Below are 12,595 nucleotides of genomic sequence, written 5' to 3'. Positions count from 1 at the left end.
CAATTTTGGTCCAGGAGGCAAAAGAAAGACAAAGCAGCACTCCCCACCCACTAACACTGCCAACGGTGTTTATAAGAGCAAAACTGGAAGCACTAATCATTAGACTACGTCCACATAAGCTGTCTAGATTTAAAAGCCCCAGACCTAATGTGAAAAATGACTTGCGTCCGCATTTAGTTTCGAGGTTGTTTTTGCAGAGATCCCCGTCTTCACACACGGCACACAAAAAAGTCCAAATCTCTTCTCATTTCTCAAAGGTGTGAAACAGTGTGCATTGGGCTTTGACGGTAGCCTAACCGTAACCCTTTACAAATGTGTCCATTACAGCTTGCTGTATGCAAAAAGAAAACACTGTTTTGTAAGTATTTTATACTGAAGTTTTTAATAAAATACGCTAAACCTTTTTACTTATTGTATGGGTTTTTGTATGTGTTGGTTTCTATAAACACAATAAAATAAATTTCATCATAAAACCTAAACGGCTTTAATGACAAAAGAAACAGGAACCTATTACTGCGTTCTTTTCATGGCTTTTGTTCCACGGCATGATGCACGGCTTAATGTAGTCTGTGGGAAAGTACGAAATACAATCTCGACGCGCCTTTTTATTCGGTATGTGTACGTTTGTTTCCTTTCCATGCTTTCATGAAACAAACAACAAAAGGAGTAGAACGTGATTTAACTCACTCTAAACCAAGAGTAAAGCAAGTTCAGTTTTCTCAGTATATTCAGGGTCTACTGCTCAACATTCACTACCATTTTTGCCATCCTCCATCTGGTGTCCTTCCAGAGGAAATTGTGTGGAACACATGCAGCTGCGATTACCACCCAGACTTTTTCTGAGGTCTTCCATGGTCAGGTTCTTCAGCCGCCTCCATTTCCACTCTAAAAGCCCAAATTTCCTTTCAATCACTACTCTGCTTGAGCTGTGAGTGTGTTGAATTCCTTTCGCCTCAAGGGTAAGTATCCATTATCTCTGTATGATGTGACGAGAATAGTGCTGAATGAGCATACAGAGTCTGCAAGCACTTTCCCATTACGTCAAGGTGTATTTAAACTGATCCCATCAGGCTCAGGAAATACAAACGGAAACATTAAACAAACAAAAATATGTTGTGCGGCACAGCAACCACATTTCTGTTTCAGTGAATGTTTGCTACATTTTTTCTGGGCTGAACGCACAAAACACATCCAGCCGGGATTCGAAGCTTGTGCACAGTGGTTTGGACCGATCAGCATCTTACAAGGATCCACTGGCAACTACGAGCGTAGTTGAGGTGCGACGACCACCAAGAGAAGCGACTGTTTCATTGAAAATAGCAATGGCTGCTCCTTAAGAGGTTAGCAGCTGAATCATCTGTTATATGTTCACCCCTCCAGCAATACTTCCCAGCACCTCCTGGTGAATCCTGAGGCGTTCTTAGGCCAGATGAGATATGAATTCCCTCCAGCGAGTTCTGGGTCTGCCCCGAGGTCTTGTAGTCGGTCGTGCCTTGAAAAAGCCCAAAGGGGGGGCAGCCCAATCTGATGCCCGATCATCCTCAGCTGGCTGACTCAGCCACTACATGGAGGAAAACTCATTTATGCCACTTGTGTCTCTGATCTCATGCTTACAGTCACTACCCAGAGCTCACAGCCACAGGTGAGGGTTGGAATGTATATATTGAATGTAAATCTAATGCTTTGCCTTCTGGCTCAGCTCCCTCTTCACCGCGATGCCCGCGTTGTTGTCTTCTTAACTTTGCTGCCTCTGGCTGTTCCTAGGCTACACACACAGCAAGTTAGTCTACTGTTATCTCCTGCTCTGTAGTCACTTACACAGTGTTTGTGAGGTTAAATGGCAAATTGTGAAAAAAGTGAACTTCAGAGGACTGATGATGTTATCTTTTCAACCGAGCCAATCACCATTAATAAATGTTATCTAAGCACACAAAAAAAGAGAGTTCAAACTGAATATCTCTTTATGTTGCATTTGTGTCTTGCCACAATGCTGTGCTTATGCTCTGCTTAGGTTTAGGCACAAAAGATACTCAGTAAGTGTCAATAAGACATTATAATTTGGCTTAAAATACCTGCTTTGGTTGCCAGAAATGTGGATGGAAATGGTTCGACTTCCAGTGAAAAATAGACGGTTTTGGTTGCCACAAAACTGGATGGTCAGCGGTCAGCCTTGTTGGCTGGGAAAGTTGGCTAATAATCCTTTGAATGGCGACAGTTAACGGGCACCTGTGAGATCTCAACCCATATCAACAGACATTGTACGATAACAATACTGACTGAATGTAAGAGTCATTTTCTCTGGTGGGGCAGTGCTAATGTAATACATCCTGCCATCTAAACTCCACTCACATGACTGCTCCTGTCAGGGCCTGAGAGTAAACCTGATTGTGTTAAGATTTACTGGGGGCTTCAAACCGACCTGTGTGTGACCTTTGTGGTTCCATGAAAAGACTATTCAAGGCTTTAGTGCGTGCATGCGTGTGTGTGTGTGAGCACGCGTGTGTTTGTGTGTGTGAATGAATGACGGTCCTCTGTGTTTCAGCACACAAAGACAATATGAGGATTTCACAGGATGTCACAAACACACACACTGATATATTGATGTCCCTTAAATGCATTTTCATTTTTTTTTTCTCCACCTTTATATAAAAAAGGAAGCTCGCCATTGGTTGATTCTCACCCCACCCTCCGCCTCTTTTCCCCTGGTTACCCGGGAAACCATGTCAGGGTGGAGGAAAAGAGCAAATCATGTGAGGGCATAGCATCTCTCTCCCCTCTCTCTCCTGGTGTGTGTGTGAGTGTGTGTGTATAAAAGCCTCTCTCTCCATGCTTTCACTTTGCTCTCAGCTCTCCTTCGCGTTGCAGAGAGGAGCGAGACTGACGGGAGTGGGGCACAACCGAGTGAGAGCTCGGTGTCACAGTGGGAGACGTTCCTTTGACCTTCACTCTAACTCACTTTCCCCTCTCTCCCAATGTGTTTGGGGTCTCCCCCCTTTCCTTCTTCTCTTCCTCTTCCTCCTCCCCCTCCTCCTTCTCCCTCTCCTTCTTCCTCTCCTTCTTGTTAAGCGTCCCCGGCTCTGCTCGTACGGTGGCTGCATCGATGCAAAATGGGTTGTGGCAATTCCTCAGCCACCAGCACCTCAGGAGGGGGTGAGTGGTTTTTTTTGTTTTTTTTAGGGAGAAAAATGTGTGTGCATGTGTGTGTGACAACAGTTGAGTGTGTGAGAGAGCGCAAGCGAGAGTTGTCACTGTATCAGCACCAAGGGGAGAGGGTGTTTTGAATGTAAATGAAGTGTGGCAGGGTTACCCTTGCATTTGGTGTTCGTCTTCAGATGTGTGTGCGCACGCGCGCGTGTGTGTCATGTGCATGCGTTGATTCATTCATAAATTAAAGGGCGGCTGTGTATCGTCATGTATGATTGTGTCTCAAAATGTCTGCAATAATTCAATTTCCCCCACCGTATGTTGATCAGCTTGCGGTTTTCTGGCTCCCGCTCTGTATGAACGTGTGTGTGTGTGTGCATGTAGTGGTCTCCTATGGATATTGGGTCTCCCACATTCTGGTATAAGAGACACCAGAGAAGTAGCCTCAGGGATGTACTACTTTCATAATGACAACGACAATGACACCAGTACTGTAATTACAGTGTTCACGTCTGCACAGATACAGAAGCAGGTCCTCCGTGGGTCATTTGTGTTTTTTTGTGGTGGTCTCCCTCTCTGTGTGTTTGCGCTGGTTTCCATGGTTTGTTGTGGATGAAAGACAAGCAGTCTCACTGACATTTACCCATTTAGTCTACCCACTTGACTGACGTTAGTTATACTCGTAAGCAGGTGGCTTTTGAAATACTCCATCAATGGCAAGGTTTCACTCCTAGAGCGTGGAGAACACCTTTTTGAATGAAGAAAAGTCTCGTACAGAAATCCTTTTTTCTTGAGGCTTGTCTCCAAACAACACAACTCTCTCAGTTGATTTGGGCCGACATTTTAAATGCAATGGAGCAAATCCCTGGACACCACAGTCAAACTGAGGTAATAATTAGATTGAAGTATCTGCAGGATTACCTCACCAACAGTGCCCATTAAAGCAGTATGGTTTGTGCTTGTGTAAATGTGTGTGTGTGTGTGTGTGTGTGTGTGTGTGTGTGTGTGTGTGTGTGTGTGTGTGTGTGTGTGTGTTTGTGTGCTTGCAGGTGCCTAATCAGCGCTCGGCAGGCATGTTAACAGAGCCACAGACAGCCACTGGGAACCTAGTGTTATCTTTTGCATTAAATTTGATCTTCTGTCTGCAAACAAACATCTGAACCGGTGTCTGAGTTTGTTGTGATTATGGGCAGCAGCTGTGTTCATTCCTTGCGCAGCAGGTCTTATCCATTTTTCTCGTCCTTCTTGGAGGTCAACGTTCATCAGCACAATGTCAAGGACGTGTGACACCCTGTCACTTTGACAAATGTGGACTAGTAGTGGCTGCTCTTATTAGACCACGCCAGCTGATGTCTGATCAGAGTCAGGATTATTCTCTTAAGAAAGAAGCACCTCCTGCTACACTCATAATTTCAATGTGACAATAATTTTTTCCCTAACTGTTCTGCATTCATAAGCAGGATATAGACATTTAAAACACACTATAATGTTGTTACAAGTACATATAAACTTAAGTTTTCCCTCAACAACCTTATTATTGCTGCTTATTGATGGTAAGGAAGTTGTTTGTGCAGAATAATAAAAGTGCCTGTGAAGCCTAAGAAAGAGCAAATATGATACTCATATGCACGCCACTATTGAATGGTTAAATCTGCTATAAGCGTTGTTGTCGTTTTAGCTAACCTGCATGACTCTGTCCTTTCTCTTTGCCCATTTTTCTATTCTTCAAGCATTTTTGTCACTTGGGGAGTTTGGCAGTACAGGCCATAACTGCTCTGAAAGCTCTGAAATTGGTAGCTCTCCCTGCTCCGACGTTGCCAGTAAACAGGAGCATTGCCAGAGCAGAGTTCTACGTCCTAATTGGATATAGTGAGCACAGATACCAGAAAATGTATTTAGCCTTTAACTGCATGCGAAAGGGGGAGGAGAGACATGGGTCACTGACCAAACACTCTATAACAATGATTAGTGTTGGGATATAGAGACGTTGAATACGTGTTAGTGTTTTTTGGATCCCAATATTTGTATCCCGCCTGTTAAACAGTATATAAACATTTAATCAGCTGTTCATTACACACTAAAATTCAGTTGTAATCAGATAAAAATGTTTAGAAATGTATTTGTCATTGGCTAAAACTCTTCAGAGGGCAGCCACTGTTGGAAGAAGGCTCCTGGATAAGCCTCTTTATCCTGATCCATACCAGAAGTCACTGGGCAGAGACCCATCATCCATCCAAAAATTTGTGGAAATCCATTCAGTATTTTTTGTATAATCCCTCGGACAAACCAACGAAATAAAAAGGCGGAAACACAATATAACATGTCTCTCAATAGTAGACTTTTTGACAAATTCTAAACATTAATAAACAATAAAAATTGTCTTTAAAAGTTGATTTTTGAGTCTCACTCAAAATGCTGCTTAGGGGTGGTGGCTGACCCATCCTAAAATCCCAAAGTATCAGTATTTGACGAGCTGGGAATGTGACTCAAAAATCTACTTTTTTCACCTTTAAACCTGCATATAACTACTTCATGATTTGTCTGTGGCGTGTTTAAATATATGCTAAATTGGGTGGTTAAAGAAACATGTTTTCCTTTTTACTTTCAGTTGTTAAAGTCTTTTTGCAGATCATCATTAAATCATTAAATCACAACCACAACCAAAGACATGGAGGGAGTCAGACAAGAGTGTCTGAATGTCAAGCTGTAGACTAACCAACTCAAATGACCGCCTCAGTCCATTCTATATCGCACTGCTCATCCCCTAATTTTTTGCACCCAGATGTCCACCCTTGGATATGAATGAGCTTTTGTCAGGCTGCTGAATAGGCGCCTGTGTCATGTCAGCAGACTCAGACATGTACCGTGAATAACAGCCCCTGATTCCTTTTACAAGGATGAAATTCAGATAATTCCTGTGTCGTGTAGATTCTCCAGTTTTTCTTCTATCACATCTTATTCTTTCGCCACACATTTCTGTGGAATGAAAAACAATTGAATTGAGGCTTTTGTTCCACCGCTGTCATTATGATACTGTACGTTCACGCAGGAAGTTAGATTATCCTCCTACTGAATGTATCATGATCTCCTCTCAATTCAAATCAAGCTCTGTGGACTGCCTGTGGTTCGGCAAAGAATGAGCTGTTGTCATAGTGCATAGACGAGTCAAACAGCACAGGGATGAGCACAACGGGTGTCATTTAGAATTGAGTTCTTTACACTGTATGTCAGTTTACAGCGTGTAAAGAAGCCAATTGTTTAGAGAGTTTAAGCAGCCTCTACTGAAAACCATTAGTTGGGATTATACAGCAAGCTCAAGCACTCAAACCGACTTGAATAAAAGCAGCATTACACTGAACAACACTGTCAAATGCCGCAATCACATAATATATAGATACTGATTAGGAAAACAAATGAAACGTGTTCTCTCGCAAATCCTGAATGTCCTGATTACAAAAGGAGGTGCACGAGATCTCTCAGGTGCTCTCATGCGGACGGCTGAAGGTCCACAACTTCACTTGTGGGCTCTCTGAAACAAACTGAAGGGGTTTTACCAGCGTCGTTTTTAGTGTCCGCCACGAAACCAATTAATTTCTGTGTTATGTTTTGAAAAAGTGAGCAGGGAGCTGTTGGATAAAATGTGTGTTTTATTGTGTAGGGGCGGTTGTTAGTTGTCTTTGTGTTCACATCTCATGGCCGTTGAAAGATCGCCCTTTGAAAAAAACCTGATGCATGGTCCATGTATTGTAAACCCACTGGGATTCGGTCTGTACAAGACTAATTAAATCTTGTCTTTCCATCTTTTTTTAGGGCCAGCAGAAGTCTCCAAAGATGTGTAAGTACATCAGTCACTTTATTACTGCGTGAAGTATTTATGACGCTCATCGTCTGTGGCCTCCGGGCTTCGTAGATTCGGATCACAAGGAACACCTTAACAAAGGAGCTTTGTACACCATCTACCTATGAAATATTCATGGAGTACACAGTACGTCTGTGTATTTAATTCCATGTTGACCTGCACTAATGCTACACAGATGTAAATGTGTATCTTTGATCTTAAAGCATTTTACAGTAAGACAGATTAAAGCAAGTGTACCTCAGAGTGTTATCCCTCTGAACCCCAGGCAGTTCCTGTCACATCCTTTCCTCACTGTGAGCTTGTTTTCCACGGCAGTATATAAGTGATATATAAGACTTCCATTTCTATGGAAACAGCACAGCCACAGACACAGCTCTTATATCAAATGTAATTAAAAAAAAAATACAAGTTGAATCTCTTTGACAAGTTTTTAATTTCACAAATGCTGAAAAGAGAATATGGAATCTATTTCATCTATACAAACCTCATCCATCTACCAACAAGTGTTACACGTATTGGGTAAAATGGGGGGCTGGGCAGGTAACACATGCTCCTGTTTTCATGCTCTATCTCTCTCAGGGATCTCTCTTGTCCTCTCCTCTCTGCCCGGTGTAAACAAAGCTGGTAGTTCAGCTGAAATTTCCCTGAATTCATGTCACGTGACTCTTGGTCTCATCCAAGTCATTCAAAGTTTCCCAACTGCACTGAGGGAGTGAAGAATTAGGATCTGGTTATTGCAAAGGATTTATTTTGGGTGTAATTTCCAAGAACAGGCTAATGAAGGGCTTTTGATGGAACACTGAAGGAAGCATTTTTCAAACATGATTCATTCAATCACCATCGGAAAGTTGAAAACCATTTGGGGCTATTTTTGGTGATGTTTTTAAAGAAACTGTCATTAAAAAAAACAAAGCAAAAAAACAGTCCATGGTCACAGAAAAATTCTAAATAAGGCTGGAAACTGCTATTACACTCATTAACAGGTGGGCTGTTTCAGTAGACACACTTAAAGATAGTAGATAACAACAAACTACATTAGTCCAAAAAGGTATAGACTTTCTCTTTATGAGATTACTTTTGTTGTGATTTAGCACTATATAAATAAATGACCTGTCTTGACTATCATTTATTTGCTGTTAAGGGTGTATTGACAAGAGCCTGACCAATACTGGATTACAAATTCTTTGCAACAATCCCTAAAATGTAGTTGTGAGACGTAACACTTAATGGAAGCCAAGCATCCAAGCATCTTTCTTTCTGCATTATGTGTAAAAAGAACAAACAACAAACAAAAGACAACATGCAGATGTAGCTGTGATATGCCAATATTTGCAGATAACACTGGCCAACCAATATATCGGTCAGGTCTAGGTTTCATCAGTAGTTGTACAGGGCAATAAAACAAACATGTTACTATTGTTATCAATATGTCAAACTGCTTGCTTTTTGATATATGTCAAATGATAATGTGTAGTTTCCTTTAAAATTTAAAGCCGACAAATGATTAAAACATATTTTCTCCCGGGTTCAGCATGTCATATTATTTGTATGTTATTTGTATGTACTGTGCCTTTGGCATGTGTTTAAACATGGCTGGACCAATTTAATATTTCAGTTCAGATCCCTTACAAACATAAATGTGATGGAGATTTTCTGTATTTCTTCCTCTTTTTTTTTTTTGCTTGTTCAAGATTTGGCTTTTTATTAACAGATTCTGCTGCAACAGTGTACAGTGTGGTTTGTTTCCATTACAGTTACAGTAGAGACAATTGCGATTTCTTCTCATACTGAAGTGTAATATTTGATGAAGAAAACTCAGAGGGGTCACAGTATGAAGAAGAGTTGCTGGCAGAATTAAGACTAGAAGTCCATTGTTTCACAAATGCTTTGGAAATTGCAGTTCACTGTGAGGTCTTCTGGTTCCCTCTTCACCACCTAACAAGCCCATTACGAAATATATTGAGAATAAAAGCAATGAATAGATGTTTGACCATTTGACTAGACTTCTGTAAATCTCTTTTGATAAGCAGAAAATAGTTTCGTCTTGCTATGAATAATGGGTTTCTTGTTGCTTAAGAACACTGTTAATTTAGATATTTTTGTGTGTCATACAGAGGACAGGTTGTCCTTTGCCATCTATAGCATCTATCAAAGCGTAGGGAGGGGTAGCATTTGCAAAGCATTTGCTGGAATCAGTGGATGTGTGTCTGTGTCTGTGTGTTCTGCACATACTGTATATGTGTGTGTGTGTGTGTCTGTGCGTGCGTTCCTCGATAACCATCTGAGCCGCTAGCACAGGACCCATGAGAGCTGACAGCAGCACACAACTGACTCACTAAAGCTAATCACAGCTTCCTAGGACTGTACTACACAGCAAAATAACACACACACATGCGCGCGCACACACATACACACAGAATCTGGTGGTGCAGCTTTTTGTCAGCCCAAATAACAAAAAACAAACAAACAATGAGAAATAAGAGAAGTGGAACAGTGGAGGCTCACTGTTCAGTAGCGTCGTTCTGGACCTGATATAAAAATTGGTTTAGTTGCTCAGAACCCCCACAGGTGCATTAGCAATAATCCCTACAGGGCTAATTCAGTATAACTCAAAAAGCTCTGCAGCTCCACAGTCCAGCGTCTCCGGCTTCTCATTAGCGTGTTTGTTTGTTAGCAAGTTTTTTTTTTTTTTTAATGTCCTCTGTGCTCCTAAGAGCTGACCTGACCTGTGCCTCTTCTCTTAATCAGGACAGAAGAACCTGCTGTAGAAGATGAGAAAAGAAGGTATTTCTGTTGTATGGAAGACATTTTGACATTTCACAGTGATAAAAACAGCTTGGTTGTGAATAATAAATATTAATGATGGCTGAATTCCATTTAACTGGCTCGTTGTTCACGCTATCACTGTAATAGAGCCATGTTTTTTCTGCCATGACAAGTTCAAAATCATTGGTCATTACATGTCACATCTAACTATCTAACTTAATGTATAGAAGGAATCATACTCTTACGAATGTTAAATGTTTGAATGTTGGTAGTGTTGCAGTTTTTAATTTCATCATGTGACAACGTTGTGCTTATGCTCTGGTTGGGATTAGGCCCAAAAGAAGCTGGAGATATGTCGCAATTTCTTGTCAAAATCATCAGTTTGTTGACAGTGAAATAAGACAGTCAGGGCACAATAATGAATGTGAACATGATACGACGCTTAGAAATGTTAATATAGCACATAGCTTTCGACACTACAATTGTGAACGTATAAGCAGTTTGCAGAAACTGCCAACATTTTCCTTTTGACTGTAACTGGTAATAAAACAATGAATGAATAGGCAATGAAAATCACTGCATTATTATCGAAGCATAATTCTTAACAAACATTTTAATTTAATTGTATAACAGGTGTTGGGAGAATATGACAAATTATTAATTTAGCCACTAGTTATTAACAATTTATGATATATTTCTTATCATTTAATTTCAAGACTGATGAAAACAAGATGCAAAACTTAGAAACAGAAGTTTGAGGTGAAGTGTGGTATCCTCCAAGAACATTAAGAAAGATTTAAAAAGAGTTAAAAATAATTATATCCTTACTTTGTCTTCTACATTGTTTTCCTCTCCTCTCAGGAACTATGGTGGTGTGTATGTGGGTCTACCAGCAGACCTGAGCACTGTGGCTGCCAGTCAGTCCAAGGCCACACGGAAAGGTAAAACATCTACAGCGCCGTACTGTGCGGCCCATAGAATATTCAGGACGCTGCTGTTGTTGTGTCGAACTGTAGGCTATGTTAAGATCCGACATTGATGAGCATCTTGAAGCAGCTCAGGGCGGTGAGACAAACAATCCCCAGTGGCCGAGCGGCCGCCCCATGGAGCGACAGCCTGCCTGCAGCAATTTTTATTGTATTTGACCTTTATTTTTTTTACTGAATCTCAATGAGAAGCATTCCCTTTGTTACCACAAGGGCTGGGTAGGACTAGTGAATCTTTCACTAAATCTTTGAAGGGGCTCTGTGTAACAATTTGTAGACATGTATTAATCACTTTTTAAATCAGCCATATGTGAGCGGATTGTAAGGTGAAGAGAACAACCAGACCTTCCCCGTCTCTCTCAGTTCACCGTGCAAGCCTGTGAACGACTTGCTGCTTGGCGGTGGTTTTCTTTGTGAAGGACGTGGGATGGATTCTCTGCAAGCAGTCCAAAGGATGTGGCTTTATGCACATTCTCTAGCTGCATCGTGCCCCTCGAGTAGCTAACGTTGGGAGTCCTAACAAACTAACTGCTGACCTGCTCACAGCACAACACAAAAGTCCTGTGGAGCCTCTGTTCATTTTTATTGGCCGCGTCCATTTTAAAAGTATAAGGCGCAGTACATTTTAATGCTGGTTTTGAAGTAATCCATAAGTACTGAGATTAGATAACATTTTCTGGGTAACTGAAGTCATTTAAAAGCTGATCAAAGCAACAACATGTCAGTTGATGGAGTCTCACAATCAGGTCATCACATACTGATGCTGGCATTTGAAGACCTCGGGATCAGACTCAACAGTCGAGTATTGTTCTTAGGGAAAATATATGTTGTTGCTTTAATATATACAAAAACTGCCATGTAATGTATATTCAGTAAGTGACTATATTTCAAGTAATCTGACTGGTTATTACAGTTTGTCCAGATAAATAAGAGTCACATTTTATTTTGACCATGGCAAGTTGCATTAAAATAATTTGTGTTTCCTTACTGTATGTCACTGGTAATAAAAGTGTGTAGATGACATATCAGCAACAAGATAATTTGTTCTAATACTATGGCATCTACTTAACTGGCCACTGCTCATGCACCTGCCTTCCTGACACAGCTATGGGAATAGTAAAGCAATGTAAACTTTGACATTTTTCACTGTGAGCAAATTACAGCAAATAACCTGTTATCTTTTATTTTCTGCAAGCTTTCCTCTTGTCATGTTTGACCTGGTGTTCATTTCAGGTTTGCTTTTATAATGAACTGATTAGTTTTTGTGTCTGATGTCACACCATGTATAAATTATTTTTTTCCTTGAGGTCTCTCGGTTCAAACTTACTGAAAGAGTGCGTGGGCGTTGTCTGGGAACGGCCTTGACATTGAGTCTGAAACAAAAGAGCTAGAAGTCTGTCAGATAATTACCCTGCACTGATTCTATATTTCTCCTGCTTTTGCAGACTAGCAGCTACCGAAGGGAGCACAACACAGGTAATAGAAACAAGGCTGCTCCACCATTCTCTTCTGTATGTCTTGTGCAAAGACTCACATAAAAAGCCAATGACTTTTCTTTGTCATGACAGAATTCTACATATTCATTCACCAAAAAAAAAAAAAAAAACAGAAAAGAAAAGAAAAGACACTTGCATCACAAGCAGAGAGCATGTGCGTGCTCCGATTCTGGCTTCTGCCGAACCACACCGAAGCAAGTCTCAGGCTTTCGCACACTCATTGAGCCGGGATGTGGACAACTTGCCGGGGCTCTGAGGACGCTGCCTCACGGAGTCATGAGTGGCACAGTGACGCAGGGACGCACAGCGGTGGTCCGCATAAGGCATCCATCATCACCTTTCAC

General features: G+C 41.2%; 1 protein-coding gene across 1 annotated transcript; it reads left to right on the top strand.

Annotated features, from left to right (window-relative positions):
- The first annotated feature begins 2,697 nt into the window (after positions 1-2,697).
- On the top strand, positions 2,698-12,361 carry LOC119023685 (overexpressed in colon carcinoma 1 protein). Its single transcript, XM_037105768.1, has 6 exons — positions 2,698-3,150; positions 6,955-6,979; positions 9,752-9,787; positions 10,631-10,710; positions 12,201-12,231; positions 12,324-12,361. Exons 1-5 carry the CDS (start codon positions 3,108-3,110, stop codon positions 12,203-12,205), a joined length of 189 nt encoding a protein of 62 aa, XP_036961663.1. The 5' UTR covers positions 2,698-3,107; the 3' UTR covers positions 12,206-12,231; positions 12,324-12,361.
- Positions 12,362-12,595: the final 234 nt, after the last annotated feature.

The sequence above is a fragment of the Acanthopagrus latus genome, chromosome 8, assembly GCF_904848185.1.
Source record: "Acanthopagrus latus isolate v.2019 chromosome 8, fAcaLat1.1, whole genome shotgun sequence".
Taxonomy (NCBI): domain Eukaryota; kingdom Metazoa; phylum Chordata; class Actinopteri; order Spariformes; family Sparidae; genus Acanthopagrus; species Acanthopagrus latus.
This window is presented reverse-complemented; position numbering and strand designations above follow the sequence as displayed.

Bases quoted from the DNA above. Each gene is read 5' to 3' on its own strand.
- LOC119023685 (XM_037105768.1), top strand. From the start codon at position 3,108: ATGGGTTGTGGCAATTCCTCAGCCACCAGCACCTCAGGAGGGG. The intron at 3,151-6,954 runs GTGAGTGGTTTT...ATCTTTTTTTAG, and splicing joins CACCAGCACCTCAGGAGGGG to GGCCAGCAGAAGTCTCCAAA. The intron at 6,980-9,751 runs GTAAGTACATCA...TCTCTTAATCAG, and splicing joins GCAGAAGTCTCCAAAGATGT to GACAGAAGAACCTGCTGTAG.